Source organism: Falco punctatus, assembly GCF_963210335.1.
Source record: "Falco punctatus genome assembly, chromosome: 1".
Classification (NCBI taxonomy): domain Eukaryota; kingdom Metazoa; phylum Chordata; class Aves; order Falconiformes; family Falconidae; genus Falco; species Falco punctatus.
In genome coordinates this window covers 114,610,343-114,632,762 of record NC_137580.1, presented here as the reverse complement: position 1 = coordinate 114,632,762, position 22,420 = coordinate 114,610,343, and the positions used below count along the sequence as shown (strand labels likewise).

The 22,420-nt window shown below is 48.7% G+C and overlaps 1 protein-coding gene across 5 annotated transcripts in view; it reads right to left on the bottom strand.

Moving 5' to 3' along the window:
- LOC308067816 (urotensin-2 receptor-like) overlaps window positions 1–22,420 on the bottom strand; it is a 29,000-nt gene continuing 6,580 nt past the window's right edge. For 4 of the 5 annotated variants that reach the window (XM_080397279.1, XM_080397280.1, XM_080397276.1 and 1 more), the window contains one exon: window positions 1–22,418. In XM_080397279.1, coding sequence (XP_080253405.1) covers window positions 426–1,574 — 1,149 coding nt within the window. In that variant the 5' untranslated portion in view covers window positions 1,575–22,418 and the 3' untranslated portion in view covers window positions 1–425. The remainder of the gene's footprint in view (window positions 22,419–22,420) is intronic. The other variant, XM_080397277.1, reaches the window with a different exon arrangement.

The window sequence follows — 22,420 nt, the reverse complement described above, 5'->3', positions numbered from 1 at the left end:
AGCAGCTTTGTCTTTATTTCATTGTTTTCAGTCCTCATACAACTGCAAATTTAACATTACTCCTAAAGAAAAGAGCAAACTACAGCCATTCACGAGACAGCATAATTTAAAATGCTGTGAGACAGCTGATACTATTAAAAAACATGGCCCTATTATAGGCTTTCATTATTGACAGCTACTTGAGGACACATACGCGATAAAATATAAAGATAAAAAGTAAAAGGCTATTTAGATTGATGTTCAGCTGAATGTTGCTAGCATCAAATCAGTGACACTGAAGAAAATGAGAACAGGCATTGGCACAGCGTCTGGACTAAATGTGTGCACATTATGGATCTGCTAAGGCTTTGCTGTTACAATGTGCACTTTAAATCAAAGCAACATTGAAGTCAATATTGATTGTTCTTGGAGATAAAATTTTACCTTCAGGCACTGCTATTTCCTAAAGGAGCATGAGCAAGAACGTATGTCTCTGTGCAGTGCTGACTGCTCATGGACAGGGATCTCCCTGAAATCCTCTGAAATCGATTCCTCCTCTGGAAGTACACACTGCTGCTGCTGAGGGACCGCTGCCTGTTCTTCAGGTACTCCCGGTAGTTTTTGGTGAGCAAGGTGTAGAGGAAGGGGTTGATGCAGCTGTTGCTGTAGGTCAGGCAGGTTGTCAGATAATTAATGTTCTTCATCACCTTGGGAGATAAAGGGAAGGATTCATAATACTGGGAGAGCAGCTGCCATATCCAGAAAGGCAAGAAGCAAGCCCAGAACACCAGCACTATTGTGAAGATTAAATAGAGCACCTTTTGGTTTGGCAGCCGCTTGGTCTGCTTGAAGGATGCTGTTTGTGACACCCAGTAGATCTTTGCCAATCGGATGTAAAGGTAGCCAATGACCACCCCTGGACCCACGATGCTGGTACCAAAAAGGATGGTGAGATAGACTTTGTAGGACAGCTTGCTCCAAGTGGGCAGGCAGATGCTTTTGTTGTCCCTTTGCACCAGCTGGATCATGATGAGCATTGGGAGAGTGAGCAGCAGTGACACCAGCCAGATAATGACAGCAATGGCCTTTCGGTAACTCTTGGACCTCTTCACTGTGTCCAGGGGTTTTAGCACAGCAAAGTAGCGCTCCGTGCTCATGACTGTGAGGGTGAAGATGCTGGCGTGCATGGTGAGGAAGTCCAAACTGAAAAGGATGCGACAGCCAATGTCCCCAAAGTACCATTTCTGAATGAAGTAGGTCCCAACGATGAAGGGGATGGTGAGAAGGTAGAGTAGGTCTGCCAGCGCAAGGTTGATGATGTAAATATACATGGAAGCAGATGATCGCAAGTAATGGCACATCACTAGCAAGGTGTAGATGTTGCCTGTCACCCCAATCACGCACATGAGGGAGAGGATTGTCCCGATGGCGCAAATGGCGATCATGTCCTCCATGGAACCGGCGGCTGGCGTGCTGTCCCCGGTGGCATTGGCAAATGTGTTGGGTCTAATTCTGAACAGGCTGCCCTCACTTGTGTCCGTCACCATGTAGGGGGTTGCAGAGAAGTGGCTCTCCAGCTCCTCAGTCAGGGACATCCTCCTGGCCTTTAAATGCCAGAGGCTCCGTTCATGCCACAGGGATCTGAAGGTCTGTTCTTTCTGGTCTGAGAAATACAGCTGCTGGGAGATGGTGAACCATTGCTTAGGGGGGTCTCATCCAAGGAAGATCTGCATTCTCCACTAGAGGAAAGACATCAGAAACCAACATGTTAGAAATCTGCCAGAGCAACACAAATTATCATTTAGGAGTTACCTGTCCTTGAGTACGTATCTGCACTGTCTGCGTGTACCAAAGGTCTTCTGCACTGAGGGCACTCATGCATAAGGGTCATGCTACCATTCCAAGAGCACAGCTTTGAGAAGTGACATGTCTTAGTGTGTCCATGAAAAAGAGACAAAACATTGTGTGGATCATTGGAACCACTTGCTGCAATCCTTAAAGTTACTTTGGAGTTGGAGGAAAAAACGCGTCCTTCCTAAATTTGTAACAGCAGCTTACAGACCTGGTGACACAATTGCTTAAACCTCTTTGCTAAGCTCTTAACTCTGAAGGAGTAAAAGACCCCAGAAAAGGGAAAACAAACTTTGGATTTACCATTTGCAGCCAAATTGACTATTTTGTGTGATACAAAGTCCTGTCCAGCACTTCTGCAGCGTTTTCACAGAGCACTTTCCCCTCAATGAGAAGCCCCTGCTATGTCCTGACCTGCAGTTTCAAGTTGTTTTTGAGTGATGGAGGAAAAAGGCATTTTATATCCGTAGAGCAAAGTGCAGTTTTCACTGTGGGTTTTATATGTCTGTAAACACAGAGGCTTTTATGCTTCTGTCAGGTCTCATCCCACAGATTTTCATGTGTCCATGCCATAGATTTCAGACAGACCTGTCTGCAAACCTGTCTAAACTGCCTTCTACAGCGAGGTGGGAGATTGCTCTGCAGCGTGTTTGGCAGGTAGTCACGCTTTTTACACGGGAGCTTCTGGTTAGTTCAAGCTCAACGCTACGCAAATAACGACTGTGTTGCTTTGAATTTATACTGGCTCTGGGTGCAAGCAAAGGAAGATCAAACCTACCTGAGAGAAGCACTGGATTAGTAGTTAAAATGCCTAAATGTTAAGGCATACCAAAGCCTGTGGCAGGCTAAAGGCCACTGCACACAGAAGTGTTTGCACAATGTATTTTAAGGAGCTCAGACTGCCTCTTTGGAAAGCGCTGTGGGAAGGGGTGCTGGGCCGCCTTGTCCTTGCAGGGCTCAGCAGGCAAAGGCTTCCCTCTGCCTCTGTCCGCTGGGCAGGTTGGGTTTGGTTTGTCTGGGAATTTGCAGCTTTTCCCAGCAAGTTTGGTGTCCCTTTGCCTCCACATCGGCTCTGGCTCCTTTGGCTCTTTGCTCCCACTAGCTCCTGGGCAGTGGGATGGCAGCACCAGGCCCTCTGCTGCTGCCCTGGTGTCGAAGACCCTGACAGCGACCTCTGTAGCACTTGAGAATGGACAATGTTCATCCTCTTCATGTCTTGCACTCACCTTCTCTTCTTCCCATCATCACCTGCTGCGGGTGACGGGTGCTACGGAGGTGGCATGCAAAAGCTCTCTATGGAAGAGGGCAGTCCAGTACAGAGGGAGATTGTTCCTTGCTTCACAATTGGGATAGGGGTGTGAAAAAAAGAGGAAAACCACAATGCACAGGGCCCATTTCCCATGCGAACCCCTCGGGTACAGACATGTGAGGGGGAGAGGTGAAGCGTGGTCCTGCAGCGGTCAGTGCTCCTTCAGGACATCGCTCCTCTGGGCTGGGCTCCAGCAGCTTCACCAGCATCTCAGCTTCCTTGGACCTTGCAAACTCGAATCTGCCTCCTCCCTCCCCCGCCATGCTGTGTGGTCCCCTCCTGCTTGGCTTTGGGCATGTGTAGTCAGCCTGTCCGTGCAGCGACTTGCTCCCCCATTGCCCACTTCATCAATGTTCATGTACAAGCAGTGCTGGCAGCAGAAGCGTCACGCGTGAAGGAGACGTGGGTGCTCAGCGAGCTCTGCCTGCATCTCTGCCACATGATCGCCGGCACACTTGGTTGGAAGGAAATGGCTCTGCATGGGATGCTCCTGCTCAGCCTGGAGCTGGTCACACACACAGCTATCGAGCTCAGCTGGATTTGTGATAGCTCATTTTCAGGAACATGTTTCCATGGCTCAGGTGCTGTCTTCTTGCAGCTGCCTCACTTTGTGTTTTGGGCACTTGTAGCAGATCTGTGCCATGCCTGTGCACATCTCTGTGGTTCCCTGGTGTGACAGCTCCTGCCGGATAGAGCTCAACACGCCGCATCTCCCCGCTCTGCTTCTCTTCCACTGAACCGGCTTTTTGCTTCATTCATAAAATTACTACAGCACTAATTCCATTCAGACATTTCACCTGCCTCCAGACAGTGCCCACAGCTAGGCAAGCCCTCGCTCCTGGAGGAGGGGAATTAAGCAAACTGGGGAAACCTTGCATCATTTTAAAGTTACTGTTATTGCTGCACTCATACATAAATGCACACAGTCACACACATGCACGCACACACACATGACAAAGAGCTTGTTATTCCAAGCAGGCATTCAAGCATCTTACGGTCTAAGCAATTTTCTGAGCCAATCCTGCCTTTGCCTCGACATTATCATCACGCAGGAGCACCATGCACATTCAGTAGCTGCAAACACAAATTAATTCCTCCTGCTCAAACCTTGCTTTTAAATCCAGCAGATGAAGTTTCCTAAAAGAAAGAATATAAAAATGAATCTGGTAGTATTAAAGCTGAAACTTAAAAAAGAAGAAAAAAAAAAAGGAAAAAAGAAAAAGAAGAATCCTCCTTCGTGGGCAGACAGCAAGAGATCCCTGTGCTCCGTCGCATCTGGAAAGGCAGCGGCAGGAAGGCAGCGTGCTACCTAGCCAAGTATGTTTGAAATCTGTGCGCTCTTAATACTCTCATTCTCCTCCCTTCACTCATGCCTGCTATTTCTGTTACTCAGTGACGTTAGGCATAGCGTGGCTTTGACTGCAGCCAGCAAAGAGCCTTTTTAAAGCAGCAGCATTTTGATAGCCATGGCTTGTTTAGCCAGCTCCCCCCCACCTGGCTGTGAGCCAGTGGGAGATGGGAGATGTCAAGGCTGTTTTCATGCCAGGACCGGTGATAGGAAAAGCCATCCCACCCCTCCTCACACCGCACCGGAGAGCGCAAATGCCTGACGTTGCCAGAGCAAAGTCGTTGTGCCAGGGGAGAGCAGTCAGGCCAGAGAGGGTTAAATTCCTGTGGGAGGGTTGGCTGCCCAGGGAAGCATCAGGGTTCCTCAGTTTGGAGATCAGTTCCACAGTGAAACCGAAGTTTATTTGGGTTGGACGGTGTATTAACAGATGGATCTGTGCGGTGGTATCACGCACCACAGCATCTGAGATATTTCAGGCTGGCAGTAACAAAATGTTACCCAGGTTGTTTGGGGTTCGGCTGGTGCCTTTCCCTGGTGATGCTCAAGGAGGGTAAAGATGGAGCGGGATCAACGAGGCATCTAGGAAAAACACAGTGTGAGGAGGGGGCTGGTGCTGAGAAATGCCGAAGCTAAACTCAAAAGTTATTTTCTTTAGCAGCTGAACGTTGTGCTGACTGCTTGCACACGATGAGATTGCCTTCCCTCCCAGTTCCCTGCTTTAGCTCCGTGGACCACAGGCTCCTGATTTATGCCAGTGGGAAGGAAGGAGCACCCACCTCCCCAGGGTGTCTCCTGCTGGACAGGAGTGTGTGGGAGATGCTTCTCAGGCCCTTTGCTTGCTTCACTGGTTTGCACTGGGCAGCCATGGCAGTTAGGTGATGCTTCCCAGCATGGGGGTCCTGGGAGGCAACAGCACCTGGCACGTCAGCTGGCCCCGGCTCATCCATCCTGAATTGCTGTTACTAACCGAGAGCTGTTCCCTCCTCTAACTCCTTTCCTGGATACACGTATCATTTTTTTGTTCTCAACCTTTTACACTCTGCTGCTTGGGTGCTTTTAGATGCATCTTTTGTCTGAGGTCTGGTCTTTCTGCAGTGTGAACCCACTTTTGCTCGGGCTGGAAGCTGGTTATCGAGAAAGGTGGAGCTTCCCATCGACTGCGTGACTCCTGTGAGCAGGAGCGGTCCCTTGGTGACCACTGAGGGCAAAGCCATGGTCGAAGTGCTTTATTTGCGGATGGCCCACTGGGAGCAAGGAGGTCATTCATGTGGCAGTCTCCTCCTCACGTGCAGAGCAGGGACAACCTGCTGCTGTCCTTGAATCCTCTTGCGACTGCCTGCATGCTGCTTACAGGGCGCATTGGCACGAGCCACGTGGGAATGCGGTGATGCTGGCTGGGGAGGTGGGTGCCTCTGCTGAGCACGGCTCCTTCGTGCTGCTTCGATCTCCAGCATGTGGTACGTGTGTGCAGGCCTCTCTCCAGGCACTTACGCTGGAACTGCCACACTTCCGTCACTCCCCTGCCTCTGAGGTGCCATTTAGGTCGGTAGTGACCCATGCCAGGGAAAGGAAGGGGGAGTGGGGTGGGAGAAGGTTTCTGGCCAACCCATCACTTTCCTGGACCTGTGGGTCCCAATCTGGAAATTCCTTTTTTTTGGTGTTTAAACCTTTTGAAAAGGGTTATAGCAGTGTGTGTGTTTATCAGGAAATCTCAGTGCCCGCAGGGCTGCCATTAGGGGAAGCTGGGCTCCCCTGTGCTCCGTGTCCTGCGGGAGCCGTTAGTGGTGTCTGGAGCAGCGTGCAAGAGCAGCGTGGCCAGTGTCAGGTCCACAGCCCTGGCTTGGGGGGTTGGTTGTGGTTGTAGTTTTTGTTGCTTCTGTTCCTCTTATTGCCTTCATCTCTAAAACAGGGATCATTGTACTCACTTATCTCCCAGTGCCCTGAGTTTCAGGGGGTTTTGTGTTTGTCAGATGCTATTAGAGCTATAGACTGGAATCCCAGCCTGTGTCATGTGTGACAGGACTAGGAACTGCACAGTCAGTATCGATGAAGGCAGGAGCCCTCTGAGATATGAAGCAGGTCTGTTTAATCATTCAGACAACATCTATTGCTACAGGGCTCGAGTGCTGCATAAGGGCCTTCTGAAATTGCTGCAAAGGTAATAACCAGTAGTATTCTATTAAATGCAGGGCAAAAAAGACTTCTCCCCTTTGACACGGGGATTTAGGCTAGCGCTATGTGAATTTGCTTGGGTTTGGTTACTGATTCAAACCTCACTGAAACAGTCAAGTCTCTTGTGTCTCCTGAACTGGGCTGTGCACCCTGCCAGCTGTGCACCAGCTGTGCACCCCGCCAGCTGTGCATCCCACTATCTGCTGCCTTCCCCGGTCTGTGCAGGGCCCACTCAGCATGTTCCACTTTTGCTGGGGCAGTTCTGAGACCAGGTTTGCCAGCAGCCACGGGCTCCCTTCTCCTCTGAGCTGGAAGTGTAAGTTTGTCCATGTATCACATGTTAAACATGTCACCAAGGGCTGCTCCCTTTGTGTAGGCAAGAACACGTACAAATGCAGCCAAAACTGATAAAAGAATCTCATGGATGTGTCTGTAGTCTTGGTCTGGGACAGGTCTAGAAACATGTGCAAACTTGGGATGTGATTCCCATTTGCCTTACTCGGTTTACTCACCCCCCTGCATGCCCCCCTTTAATACCTAGTAGTCATGGTACAGCATACATCCTGTCTGCACCGCGATTGTTATCATGGTCACACAGAAATTCAAATTAGCTTGTGAGAAGCTGTCCTGACTTCAGGATCAGCCCAAAGGAGACCAAGCATTTGCAGCATCGTGCCAAGCCTGGGTCCTGCCGGAGCCACGCTGACAGCTGGGAGCACGCACAAAGGGCAGCAGCTCCTCAGAGCGAGCAGCGGTGAGGTGGTTGTGACTTGCCACCCAGGCCATGGCCGTCCCATTGTCACCTCCGGTTCCTAGGAAAGTTGCATTTAAATCTCTGTGTTCAGTGCTCATGGTCTTGGACACATGCAAATGTGATATCCGAATTCCCAGCTGGTCCCCAAGTGCTTTTTTCACTTTTCCTGCTATCTGTCCCTGCCAGGGAAAGAGCCACCCAAACTCAGCCAATGCTTTTGGAGCCTTCACTAAGATTTTTTGGCATTTTGGTCTCCTTTCTTCCTGTTTGTTTTTTTGGTTTTGTTTTGTTTGGTTTTTTTTTTTTTTTCAATATGAAACTTCAGTTGTCCTTTCTGTATCAGTATGGCTTTGCTTTTGGCTGCTTTGTGTGAAAGTGAGACTCTGGGGGCTGAAATCACCGGTTTGTTTCGCCTCATCCTGCAGCGCGTACAGCCGAGCTGTGCTCAAGGTACACTCAGGAACAGGTCCCTCAGGCACAGCCTTCTGTGTTACTTCAGTCTGAACTAAAATGTGGACGACAACATTAACACACCCCTGAGGGCCCTTTTGCTAAGGCAGAAGTCAAGGTGCTCAGTGTTGTCCCATCAAACTGGGACTTGACCAAAGAGCACATCTGCATGTAACAGTTTCTGCCACAAGGAAGGCAGAGCAGTAGCTGCGATTCTTGGCACGCAAAAGGCATTTCGAATGTGCTCATGTCTGAGCAGTACCTAATGCCAAAGGGCCTTGGTACAAATGCAAACAGGTACATTGTATTTACATTGTACATAAGTACATTGATTTACAACATATTTCAGCTTTGCAAGTCTGCTTTGCCAAATTCATTTACCCCTCAGTGTATTTACGTGTGCAAACTGGATGGATAGTAGCAATAATTAGATCCGACCCATGTACTGTGATTTTCATCGGAGCAGCAGTGATGTCTCCCTGAAACGTGGGTTTTCAGGGGCTGCCCCCTGAACCGATTACATTTACGTGCAAACTTTATAACACACTTGTTACACTGTTGGTGGTTTTTTTTTCTGGCCAAAAAAAAGCCACACTTGTTATGGTTGGGTTTTTTGGTGGTTTTTTTTTGTTGTTGTTGGTGGGTTGGTTTTGTTTTTTTTTTTTTTTGTCTTCTGCCACCATCAGAAATTCTGATGTAACTGCTTGTGTCCCAGATCTGGGATGTCTGGAAAAGGCAAAGCACCCAGGACTTGCTGAGGAGTTTTCCTCACCTCTTTTCTCCCGCTGCATAAAGAGTTGTTCTTTGGGGCACAGGAAACTGGGGGACAGATGTAAGCATGCTGGAAAATTCTGCTAATGAGCATGTATTTTATACAAGCATAGAAAATCAGTGGGGTTATAGATCACATCAGTGATTAATATGTTTGCATATGGACTTGTCCCAGCCAAACATGTCCCCAGCCAGGTGCTGTTGTCTGCGGTGGGAGGCTGGGTCCTGCCTGCCATGGCTTGTGCTAAGTCATAACCTTGCCTTAGCTTCAGCTGGTTTTTGGAGAGGTTTTAGCAGCGCTAAAGCTATTTCTGCAGTGCTTATAGCTGGGTGCTGCTAATTCAAATAAGCTGGTGGCTTTGCTGGCAGCCTTTTGCACTATGTAGTGCGGCCAATGTGTCATTTGCACAGCTGCCTCATTAAAACTTTTAAATGAAGCCATCCTGCCAGATCCTCCACGACTTTGTGAAAACAGTCATGCTGTGTGTGTCCCCCTCCGCTCCCCCCACCCGAGTCTGCACAGCCCCATTTACATTTTTATTAGCAAGATCCAAGATGTACTATTTGAGCTTCTTTATTGCTTGACCTCCCCACCTCCTTTTCAGTTCCTGGAAGAGCTGCAGCGAGTTCGATTACTTGGGGAAGGCAGCAGGCTGTGGTAGGCAGAAGAGATCACGGCTTCCCTCAGAACACTGAAAAGAGCTTCCCTGTTACAAATGCCTTTTGGGAGAGCCTCTTCAGCACAGAAGAGGATTTGGCCTTGGGCCTCTCACATTTTCCCATGCATCAGTTATAAACTGATCATCTTTCTGACAATATTTTGAGAGTGACTGGGTTGGGGGACACAGACAAATGCCACTGAAGTCTCTTTATTGCAAAGCACTCAAGATTAGCAAACAAAAAATTGCAGCAGAGTTCTGGGAACTCTTCAGATCATCATCAGAAAAGCTGTGGGGAGCACAGCCAGACTGAGAGAAGCACTTTCCATGGGCCAAAAGCTGATGCTAGACTAGAGACAAAAGTTTCCTTGCTCTCATTTGCTATTACCTATATCCTGTGCAGCACCTCCACGTTCCAGTCTGCATGGTACGTGCTGACCCACGCCACTGCTTTGCGGTTTGGTTTGATGACCTCAGGCATCCTCCCCTCCCCTCCAGCTGCCCTGTTCCCTCCTGGGAGGCTATTCTGTATTTCTCAGCCTGGTTCCTTATGGCTGGGAATTAGAGGATTTAGGATAATGTTTTGGGGCCATGAGTCTTGTAGGGAAAAAATGAGGCTCCCACCATTTCTAGCTAAAGCTCCTGTTGCTGATCTGAGGTGTTTTCTCAGCATGGACATAGCATACATCCTCAGCTCTTGCTTCCTCTGCCTGGCAGCCAAGATTTCTGCTGGAGCTTTCAAAAACCTCTCACAAGATACACAAGATGAAGCATGAAAGGTTGTCTGGCAGCACGTAAAGAGCAGCAAATGTCGTTGCATAGAGTTTGTGCCACTGTGGACTCTGGTGGCATTTGCCAACGTGCACCCATGGGGATAGAGCTGGAAGGACCTGTAAATGGTGACAGTTACTGATGCCTGGTGCTGGTCAGGGTCACCTCTCTGAAGCAGCAGATGTTAATTCAAATTCTCCTTTAGAAAGCTGCTTTTCGGTAATAATTTCTACTCCCACATAATACATTTTCTTGCTTACCCTGATGGGCAACTTCTCACTGTTGACAGCTCAGTGCTGACGTCTAGTGTCTGTCTTCACACTGCTGCGAAGGCAGGAAAGGAGCCAGGAAAGTCCTTCTTTCCCCCCTTTTTGGCAGTGTCATCAGACCCTGAGCCAGAGTCCTCATGATGCTCTTTCAGCCCCACCTGGGGCTGCTGCCCTCTTTCTACTATGCACCGTGTTCCCCTGAGTCTTTTCAGGGTGTCTCTTGATCAGAAGCATCCAGCCCCTCCCAGCAGTGTTGTGGCAGAGCAGAAGTTTGGGGGTCACCAAGCAGGGGCAGAGGCTCTGCGCCCCTCCGTAAGCCAACCCCAGCTGTGGCATGGGCTGTGTGGTGCGGGTGCCCAGGCTACGGGCAGCCTTAGCTGACACAGCTGCCTGGCACGAGGGGTTTGGCCCGGTGGCTCAGTCTGTGGTGTGTGGGGCCACCGCGGTGATAGAGATGTGCCCTGCCATCCGGTGATGGGGGCAGTGGTGGCACTGGTACCAACCTGCAGTTAGAGAGGGCTGCAGGGCAGGCTGGGTCACCTACTGACTGGGTCGTTTGAGTGAGATAAACCCTTGCTTTTCCTCAAAATCCAGCAGTGGAGCATCCGTCCTTGAGCACGACGAGCTTTGTGCATTTACCTGCCGTGCCCCATGAGCTGCTGTGATGTCCCTGCTGAGGCGGGTGGGAATGGCTGCGTGCAGGTGCTTGAAAGGGGAAGACCTGGAGCTAAAAGCGCTGCCAGATATGACAGGTGTTAGCTAAAAGACTCAAAAGCATGTGCCGGTTTTTAAATAAAGCGTTTTGCCCCCTATGGGTTGCTTGCTGCGATGAGGAGCGGGTAGCAGATGTGTCACCGGGGCCGGTGAGACAGCCCCTCTCTGCAGGGACCCCTGCGTCACCAGGACAGTGATGGGCGGCAGCGATGGCCCCACAGAGCAGAGGGGAGATGCCCATGTGGTGTTTGTTCTCTAATGGCTTTTTGATTTAGGAACTGGCTGGAGGGGAAGTGAGCGGTGACACTTCACCCTGAGCAGGGATCCGTTCCTCTCGGGTATTGGTTTCTTCCCTTCTGTGCTCCCCTTCCCGCTGTCCCTCCCCACCGCCGCTTGCTCCTGTGTTTTACAGACCCTGCCTGAGGAGGCTGCAGCCATCGGCATCTCACATCAGAGGGAAATTCTCCTGGAAACAGCTCCAATGTAGAAAAATGGCTTAATTCCCCAGTCGAGAGCAGCAGGAAGGCTGAGCAGACACCTGGCTTTGCAGTTGGAGAGCACCTTTTATTGTTTCAAAGAACTTTTCCCTGGCTTGATTTGGTCCAAATTAACAATTTGCTTAATGAAGGCTTTCTGGTAGCTGAGTGCGGCACCACTCGGCAGGAAGGGGCTGCAGGCAGCCAAGGGGAGGACTGGGGATGGGGTTGGGGTTCCTGCAGGCTGCCCCCCAGCACTGACCCTGAGCGAGAGGGGGTGGCCTGAGGGGGGGTGCAGGGAAGCCTGTGATGGGGAGGCACACTGCCCATTTGCAGCCCAAGCAATGCCCTTCTGCCCCGTCAGATGGACTGGCCCCGTGTAACTCAGTTTATCATGTGTTTGCATCACTGTGGTGGCTGAGGCTGCTGGCCACACCAAGGGAAATGCTTGTCCTGCCCCAGCTGTGCTGCTCCCCACTCCTGCCTCCCTGCCTGCACCTGGCCACGCTGAGCACGTCTGATGATCTGCCTCTTATTCCTGGAGTACTTAGTACTTACTTACTCTCACCTCACCTAAACTCTGCTATGGACACAGCATCTTTCCCAGATCAGTCTCATTGCAAATATTTTGTTTCATCTCTGCTGATTTCCCAGCAGTAGCTGAGCCCAGCTGTGCTGTATCACAGAAAAGCTTGTGGCAGCAGCCACAAAAAAAATCATCACAAAGCCGCCGCATAAAATTTGCTGTGAAGCTGCAGCATAAAATGCCCTAGTGGCTTCAGAACATTTTATTGTACCATTGCTACACATTTGGAGGTTTTGTAAAATCTGTATTTTTGAAGCAGACTGTTCCCAGTGGGCTGAGAACTGCCTTTGAAGTGTGCCATGGCCTTTTGATGCCACATGTGGCTGAAGAGTGGGAGTTTTTTGGGTGTTGGAAGTGGTGTCAAAGCCACAGCTGGTTTACTGGAAAGTCAAAGGGAGCAGAATCCCTTGTGCATCTCTTGCTTTCCAAACTGTAAATGCCAAAATATACAAACACCTGCAGCAGTGAAACAAAAAAAAAACTACAACCAAACCTGAAAAATAAATCCCCTACTCAGTGTAGCTGCCAGCAGCAGGCTGAAGTGCTGCTCTTCTGTGTCTCCAGACCTGAGCATGTCACCTCTCGATTCCTATCGGTGTGATTTGGGATGTAGTTTTTGGCCACATGATTGAGCTGTCATCGCTGGGGGTGGCTGTTACAGCTGCGCCTGTGCTGCCTCCTTTTTTATCTTCCCGTTTTGGATCCTGCCTCTCTCTGTAGCATCCCAGGGCTGTACAAATGAAGGGACCTGCAGGGAAACAAAGTGCTTCATTTCACATGCTTACACATCCTAGCTGTGCTCAAAGCCACTCCTTTTGCTGTGAAGGCTGCCCCATGTGTGAATGAGGAGAGAAGATTGCCTCCCAGGCACATGCTCCAAGCTGCAGACGAGATTCCCACACACCTTCTGGGCCACGTGTGTTGCAGGCTGAGCCGTGGTGCCCGCCTGGGCACCGAGCAGAGGGGCGCGGATCAGCACCTTTCCCATCCCCGCTACCCAGATGCCCATGATTTCTCATTAACCCACACCCTAGCTCTTCCTGGGCTGCCAGCACTGTTTGCATGTCTTTAGCAAACTGTTTTGAATAAAGTGATTCTCCAGGCTAGGACGCTGGAAGGCAGGAATGCAGACGGGCTTATGAGCCCTGTAAAGGCTGGTGGGATGCTTTTAAGCAGTCACCATTTTGCAAGTCATCTGTGTGTAACACAAATGAGAGATACTGGGCACCTGCTGCATGGGGTGAGTCGTTGTAGCACAACCCGTCGTTGTTGTGAGCCTTTAAACACCTCAGGTGTTAAGTGCAAGCAAAACATTCAAGGGTCTTAGTGACTTCAAGCTCCTTTAGCCAGCCTGTGTTAGCAGTGCCTGACTCTTGCAATTAGGTACCCCACAACCCTTCGCAAAGAGGCTCTTGGTGACCTGTGCTGACCCTGTCTGAGCCCCAGTCCCCTTGGGACATTACACAAGTGTTGAGCCAGGGCTCTGTGCCACTGCAACATCTGGCCGTGCCTCCTCCTCGCAGCACAGCAAGAGCTCCTCCTCATTTCTCAGCTGTGCGCCGAAAGCGATGGGAGCTGACGGCAATTTCATTTGATCAGAAGAGAGGGGCAGCTTTCTGCCTTCACTCCCCGCGCACGGTGGCAGCTCTTGCCAGCAGTATCAAGCATGTACTCATGTACCTTCCACTGCTCGATCTTCTCATGAGCTGCCCCTTGCAGCTGGCTCAGCCATGGCTGTACCTCCGCAGCACCGCAGCCGTGCCAGGGCACGCAGGGCAGGCACTCGCTTGACTGCTTTAATTGCCTCAAATTAATTACATTGCAAGGGGCTATCATGGTCTGTGAGTGTGGAGGAGCATTTGCTGCTGGAGCCCTGTTAGGCATGCAGACCTAGCTGTGAGCCTAAGATACTACTAGGATCAAGAAGAAAACAACCTTAATTTGTTGACTGGACTTCCTCTTTACTCCCCAGAATCTCTTTGCATCATCAGCAGACACTGGTATTTCCTCTTTGCTCTTTTTTTCCAGCTCATTTGTGAAGGCATTGGATGACTGGACACTGCAGGCAACGCTGCCCGCTCTGAAAATTGACCATTCACTTCCACACTTTGTTTCTTATCTTTCAACAAATTATTTATTCGTATGATGACCTTTGATCTTTTCTCACGGAGGATTAGTCAAAGGATGTTGCACAATGCTTTCTGATAACCCAAGCAAACTGCAGTAATTGTATTTTCCCTTTTCTACCCCGTCATGGGCTCCTTCAGAGAGCTCCCACCTGCTCCTGAGGCAGAGCTGCTCTTTTGAAAACCTATGATACTTTTTCCCCAGTATCCTTATCCTTCTGCCTCTTCATTCTCTTCTTTATTCTGCTTTCTCTTAATTCACCATGGTCACTGCTCTGTAGTCCCTCAGCTTGTCACTGAAACCTTTCTGGAAAACTGGCATCATATTAACAACCGTCATCGTATTAACCTGCTACACCAAGAGCTTTCAGCAAGAGGCAACGCCACAGCTAATGCTGAAGCTATTTCATCCTTGAGCTTTTTTATCACTTTCGGGTGAATACAATTCTAAATCCTTGAAAAAAAATTCACACAGGAGGGAAAGATCATAGTCTGGTGTATTTATTTTACTTCATTGATTTTCTGGACCTTAACTCACTGCATAAAAAGAAATTTATGTTTTAGGACATAGGGTGGATTATACTGACTGCAGAATACTTGAGATGGGAATGGTGCTTTTAAAAATTCGTTTGAAAATATCAGGTCTGGACTGTTGACCCCAGGTCCTTACAGAAGGGATAAATGAGCTGTTAAATATGCCAGAGAACATTATTCGCTATCTGCAGCTCCTAATACATAACCCCTGCCATTATCGGGGGTGGGGGGGTGGTGATGTTAGAAAGAAAAGGAACAATGAATAGGAACAATAATAATAATAATAATAATAATAATACTTTTTCTACTATACAGAACTCTTTTTTTTCCTACTAGGACTGGTTGTGCCTAGGCTCTTGCTGCTCCAGGCTGCCTGCTTCGCAGCTCTTTGCTTTCTGCAGTTATAATTCTTGTCATGAATTTGAGTGTTTCTGTGTCTTTACAATTCTTCTTAGAAACATTTTCTGTAAATTTTGCACGCATGAGTCTGGAAAATAAATCCCCACAAGGGCTGTTAATGCAAATTGGCTGTGTTAAGCTCAGTGAGCGTGAGTGGCTAATGCCTGTCAGCTGTGGTGAGAGGTGGGCTGCAGCTGTAATTAGGGGGTTGAACCATGGAGGAGTAGCACCAGTTTTAGCGGGGCAAACCCAGGCTGGGGGGTGGTGGTTTGAGAAGCTGTGGAAACCTTGTAGGTCTGGGAGGGCTGAGAGGCTGCAGGAGTCACAGAAGAGGACCATGAGCATGTGAAAGCTGGAAGTTTTGTTATTCCTAATGAAAGGTTTTGCAGTGTTTGGTGTTTGTACTTAGAGGCAGTTGGGCAAAGGGGAGCAGAAAAGCCTTTTAATAAATTAAAGCTGGGATTGATGCTTGAACTACTTGTGGGGTACAGACAGTAACAATATAAAACCTGATCTCCTACTTTGTCCCTGCTGCAGGGGTGCAGGTATGGATGTAGCAGTTACAATGTAAGGAATGTTTAAAGGACATCTGTGTTCCCCTCCACGTTTCTTGTGCTCCAGAGAATATTAAGTCCCAAATCTGTTTTTCACTCTTTATCCTACTGCTACTCCCCTTCCCTTTGTTTAAGTTTGAAACTGTAGTGGCTGAACTCTTTGGATTTTTATGAGCTGTCTCAAAGTATTCAATTCTTTCCTGTAAGAGGAATTGCTTTGTTTTGCTTTGCTTTCCTTCCCCACCCCTCCTGAGACTGCCCATCTTTTGCACACATCTGTTCTGACTGGATGGTTGCCCTTGCTGTGATGGCTGGTGGATGGGAAACCACAGACTGCAAAAAGAACCATTGCACTGCTTTCTTCCCATGTGCAAGCAAGGGAGAGGGGCCTGCCATACCTATGTGGCAGCTGCTTTTCCACAAGCTGGGATGTCCTTAGAGAAGCTGGTTTGCTTTATACCTACTCTCTGTGTGTGTACTCCTGGGCTACTTCGTGATGGAGGAGCAGGGAGGCAGCCTGAGGTTGTTGGAGGGCACCTTGAGTGGAAAGGAATGGGACGAAATGGTCTCCACTCCTTCTGAATCCTCAGAAGCAGAGTCTGAGTGAAGGACGGGTCTTCATGTTTGCTCAGACCGAAGAGCATCCAGTGTCCCACCCGGGTGGCAGACCTGCCCCTTCTCTTGTTTAGCAGCAGCAGCAGCCAGCGGGGTGGGAGGGAGGTGTCTGTTGCCAGCTCCAGGCTGGCTCTTCAGCAAGTCCCTGTGCTGGGAAATCTTATATTCTTTGTCCCTCTACTAGGAGGCTCTGCTTCCTCTCAGGGTCGCAGTTTTGCACAAAGAAGAAATCTCCCCCACCCCCCACACTCCCTTGCACAGTCCCCACGTGTTTCCAGGTGATTACACGGTGATATGTGCAGCCTTCTGAATACTAAAGCACTTCAGACCTTTGTCTTTTGAGTCACCCTTCTGCCTTGGATTTTCTGCATTTTTAATTTCTGCTCATCGCTATTTTCTCATTCCCTTCTTCCCTAGGGTAAGATAAAATTGATCCTGCGGCTGCTCTTTCTATGCATCTCATGTAAAAGTGCAGCCCTCCATCTTCTGCTGTCACGGCTCAGGCTGTGATAAAGCAGATCAAAATGTAGGTGATGTTGGTTGTGTCAGGGGTGCCTGAGAACTGGGATTTAAAGCTGGCATGCTGTTCATGCACGTGGTCTGACAGCAAACCTGCGGAGATGCTGTACCTCTGCTGACTCAGCTTCCCCCATGCCTAGGGGGTGCCAAGATGGGGAAGGCTTCTGTGACTTTTGCTGAGGATGGGTGTCTTGTTTTCCTTTTTACAACAATCTGTGAGTGGACAGGTTTAAGTTACTGGTGCTCTGTCTTTTTTTCTGCAGGTCCATGATACCAAAGAGCTCACTCAGCTGCAGCTCATTGCTAAGGAGAGGGAGAGCTAATACTCTCCCCTCCATCCCAGCCAGATGAGGCGTGGGGGAAGAAAGGAGGATTCTCCCATTCTGACCAGAGCTCCTAGCCTCCTCTCTCAGAATTGGTAACGTGTTGTCCAAAAATATCCCAGCTCTTGCTAGTTGGCATTTCTTGACAAAGCTTTTTGTCAGGACATCTGATGAGTTCTGCTGTGATCTCTGCTGGTGTGTGCCAGCACCTGGGAGGCAACATTTCTCAAATGCTTCCATCTGTATTGCTAATTCCTCTCTCCTGTGCCAGATTCCCACCTCACCTGTTTATCTCTCTTCTCGCACAACCCTTGCATTGTGCCAGACTCCTCTGTCATGGGCCTGTTTCTGCCTGCATCCACACTCCCTGTGTTCCAGCTGAGCAAACACTGAATGTACTGGTATGGGTGGGCATCTAGTAACTGGCAGCATCTGAGCCTCCGAGGCCACTCCTTTGTGTGCATCTCTGGGGAGTTTCTTTACTTTTTGTGGGCTGCTTTGAGACTTGACCTTGCCAAGAGCTGCTGTTCCCGATCCTGTGCCGAGCTAATTGACCTTGTGTCTGAGACCTCTTCAGTAGCAGCAAAAAGTTGGTGCCTTTGCAGATGGCAAATTGGACCCAGTGGCTTGTAGGAGAGCATGGTAAAAGATGAGAGTGCAGAGAAATTATGAAGGTAGTGAGGAAGGAGAAGGGAAGGAGAACATCTGGCAGGTTCTTCTTTGGATCACTCCGGGAAGTTGCTCAGATGTCTATTGGCTTCTCTAAAGGTTACTACAGCTCACCTAGACCTTGGTGAAACCTTGAAATGGTGCTGCTCACATAGCTGAGTATAAGCTGGGTAGGCACAGGTTTAGCATGTGGGGTCCTTGGAGCCTGGTACTAAGGTTATATGGGTGCATAGACCCCCCTTGTGCTTCTAGCTTGAGGGTCAAGGGGAGGAGAAAAGACATTTACCTGAATGAGTTAGACCAGACAGTGTGTCTGTCCCAGGCTGTTCCTGATGGTGGAAGGGAAAGACCATGTTTCCTACAGAAGTGTCTGTTGGGTGCACCCCTGCCTGCTGGTGTGGCACCACTTTGTGGTGAGCAGCAGGAGGGAGCTCTGGGCAAATTGGTGTGTCTGGCTCTGCGCTGAGCTCAAATCCCCAAAGCAGGACAAGCACATAAGTGCTGTGTGGTGCCAATTAACTGTGCAGCTCATTACAGCTAGCTAATTTGGGTGCAGGTCTGCACCGATGCGATTATGCTGTTTCTGGTCCCCAGGCAGGCTCGTGTGCTCTGTGTGGCATTGCAGTGATTTTTGTGGGGCTACAGAGCACCAGGCAGGGAGGGTTCTGGAGGCTTTATGCAAGGAAATGAGAAGGAAACTGCAGGAGAGAGGAGGCTGGAAGGAAAGGAGCCCCTGGGAGCAGTCACTTAGGGTGAGGAGCTGTTGGATTTGATGTTATGCATGACATGTGTGGAGTGATAAAATAGCTTTGAAGCAGAGTGGACGTCTCCCTGAACTGCCCCAGGGCTGCTCAGCAGCCTGCGTGGTGCTGTGATGGGCATGCTTCCTGCAGGGAAAAATAGACAAGCTGAACAACATGGCACTTTGGCAATAACAGTTCATGCATCATAAATTAGATGTCCTGCCCCTTTGACCCACACTTCAGCCTTGCTCTGCTCCAGTGCTCACTGTTATCAGTCCAAGCTCTCAGCGGCAGGACACGTAACCTGCCCAAATCCTCCTGCCACCTCTCCTTTGGCCACGTCATGGCAGTGGCTGGGCTGTGCCAACATTTTGCATAACCTTCTTGGGTTGCCTAGGTTAATGAGCCCAGGTCTCAGCTCTGTGTGCACCAAATAACAGAATAACCATGGGCTAGTTCTTTCCAGACAGCTCTGTTGCATTATTTATAGGTATGAAGTAATATACTGTCCATGAGGGAAACGCATGGGTGCTTGGCTGTCAGAGTGTAGTACAAGTGCTCTTTGTTTTGCAGCAGCCTGTATGCAAGGTATCTCTTTTTTTTTTTTCTTCTTTTTTTTTCCCCCCCTCTTTCTAGTAAAGGTGGATTAAAAATTCCAAAAGATAATAAGCTAAAACTGTAGCTAGTAAGACTAACTTCAGAAAGACAAGCATCTCTCCCACAGCTACCAACCATGCTATCAATGTTACTTCAGCCTGAAATCCTTCCTGAAGTTACACCGAAATCCCTTAAACAGAGCACTCCCCGTGTCTCATACTAGTCTTCTTGCCACACTCCCTACCTACAAGTGATGTAAAGATGACACAATTGCCCTGTTCGAGTGCTACTCTCCAGCTCCAAGATTCACAGTTCGCGGCCCTCCTGCCAGGTTAATCATCAATTCACATTCCTCCTCCAAAATCTCAACCTTCTCCAAAGCCCCTTTATAAAACAGATGAGAAATGTCAGAGTAAAGAGGCTTTTTTAATTGAAAAATATGGTTCCACTGATATTTTCCATGGTAAAGATTCATTAGGACGATAACTTTTTAAAGCTTTTCTTCCTATTGCTTCATCAGAAGCAAAAGGGGTTTGGATTTAGCAGAATATTATTTTTCTATTGAAAAGAAACCTTCAGTTTCAGCCTTTTTTATCCAGGACTCCTTAATGTCTCATTTTTCCACTTCATGAGAGATCTCAGCAGTCCAGCTTTCCATTCAGTTTGGGGTAGAAAGTAATTTCAAATGTCTTAACTTTTATGAGGAAAATAATCACTTAGCCCCCAAAAAGGAATTAAAACCAGAAAGAAAATATCTTGGTTATCTATTCTCTCTCCTGCTCAGTTTTAACTGACAAGGGTGTGTAAGTGTTTTCCCTAATGTAAAAAAAATCAGTATTTATGAGAGAGTTCATGGTCCTCCTTTTAACCTGTGTGGCACAGCGATGCTTTAATTTCAGTCAGCAAGAGCTTCTGCCTCGTGCTTCCCAGCATGAATTGTTTTGGCCTGTCTAATGTTTTTTCCTCAGCATTAGCTTTAACCAGGGGAATGCTCCCAGAAAGATAAATTGGTTTATTTAATAGCCTTAATTGTCTCTCTGTGAGAGACAGAGCCAAATACAAATGCTATCAAATACTGCTTTCCCCTTTCCCTTGTGCCTGGAGCCTGACTGATAGATTGTACTGGAAATGTTGGAGCTGTGAGCTGCCCGTTCGGATGCTGGGAGGTGAAATACCTGGGATGGCACATCTGGGAGAGCATCAATGCATGGGGCAGCTTTTCTGTCTGGCACCTGATCAGTGCTGTGGAGACCCCACATTAGTAACCTGTGGTAATAATGTCTGTGTTGTGCTTGATGGAAGCTGGTTTCACGGGTGTGGAGGCTGTGGCTGCAGATACCGTCTATTGTTGGAGCGAGGGAATAGAGCAGTGAGCTCTGGAACTGGAGTAATTTGTGTGGGATGCTTTTACCCTGCTCCCCTCATCCTCCTACCCGGCAACAGGACTGCAGCTGGATCCTTGCTCAGACCTTCGTAGGAGGAAATCATCATCCAGGACAGCTCATGACCAAATGGAGCAACCTCTGTGCAAGGGGCACAACTTTACTGCACCTTCTTGTATTTTGAGGACTGGGCTGTGTATCTCGATCCTGCTGGATGCAGCCCCCAAACGCCAGAGCTCTGTGCACTCTCTAGCAGCCTCGTGGCAGGGTGGGATGGGGAGGGAGGGGACCACTGGTGCCCTTGGAAATGCTGCAGCCACCTTTACCGGAGGGCAGCGTGATGGGATGCAAACAGCTGTAGCCTGTGGTGGTGACAGCATCAGTGACAGCTATCCAGTCCCCTGGTCTTGAATTCAGCCCTGCAGGTGCTCCCTTTTCCTGTTGGGAATTCTCTGTTTCTCGGTTCTCATACCCCATTTTCAGTGTGTACGGCGTTGTCACAGTCCACTCAGTGGACTCATGATGGTTCATTTACTATGATCTCGAAGCCCAAAAATCAAGGCGGCCACGCCAAGGGATTATGCTTCAATTAAACAGCACAATTTTATTGTTTCCCCGTAAAGCGGCGTACGATAGGTAGAAAGACAAAGTGAATAAAAGGTAAAGTAAAAAGGAAAGGAAAGAGGATTAGAGCTACCACCACGGGTCCAAGGCGTCCCTATGGTCCCAGGTCCAGGCAGCGTCCCGCCGGTCCTTCTGATCGTCGTGATCCTTGGTGGGGAAGATCTCCAAAGTTCAGTTGCTAAGAAGGCATCTTTTTGTGCCAAGCAACACACCCTGCTCCTCCTCTGGTCCATGGATTGTTGCCAGCCTTCGCCTTCTCGAGCCAGGTTATCACGCATGTCCAAAGAGGGGTGCCCGAGGCACGGTTTTCCTTAGAGGCGGGTAGCTTCAGACAGGAGGCGTGTTTTTGTATTGTTTTCTGGTTCGTTGTTATGACCACGGTTGTGATCCATCTTCTGGACAGCTGTTACGTGGCCTTATTGTAGTTGTTCCCTTCAATCCCAGGTGGCAGGGAGCGGCACAGTACTCCTCGTACTGTGCAGTTCTCCTTCCCAGGGTCTTTGTGTCTTGGTGTCCATGAGGACCACATTCCACCTCCAGGTCTGTGTTGGCAATGTTGAGACAATATTGTTCTCTTTAGACCGACTCTTACACCACCCCGTGGCTCAACATTGTTATCAGGACCATGTGGCAGCGATATAATCCTCTAAGAGGGGTAAAAGAGGACAGGGAAAGTAAAAAGAGGAAAGGAAAATGACAGACAGGAAAAGAAGGGGAAAATAATCATCTTTATCTCAAACAATTTACAATAATCAAATGATATTCATAAAAATGACTAAACATAAATCTGTTTAGGTCTTATACAATTTTCCTTGTGTCAGTAGATTTAGGGATGTCCACATTGGAGGGGATATTCAACAAAATATGTGCATTGATTACAGATGTCAGATATGTCAATTGCTTTACCATTCTCCAATTTAAGACATACAATATCATTGACAAAACAAGACTGATCAAGACCAGTATCAAAAGGACAACAATAGGGTGACACAACTTGTTCAAGATGCCAGTAGCAGTCGGTGACCATCCAAAAAGTGTGTTCCACCATCCATGTTCTGCATCTTTTCTCACTCTTCTCAAGACACGGTGTATTTCTTCCACATTGTGATGGACAGTTATCAAGGTTTTCTGTCCGTTTTCTCTAACCTTTTCCAGAATCTTGATCAAGTCTTGATGCTGTAACAGTTGTTTTACCAAGGTGAGATTCCTTCCAATGGGTACAGGCT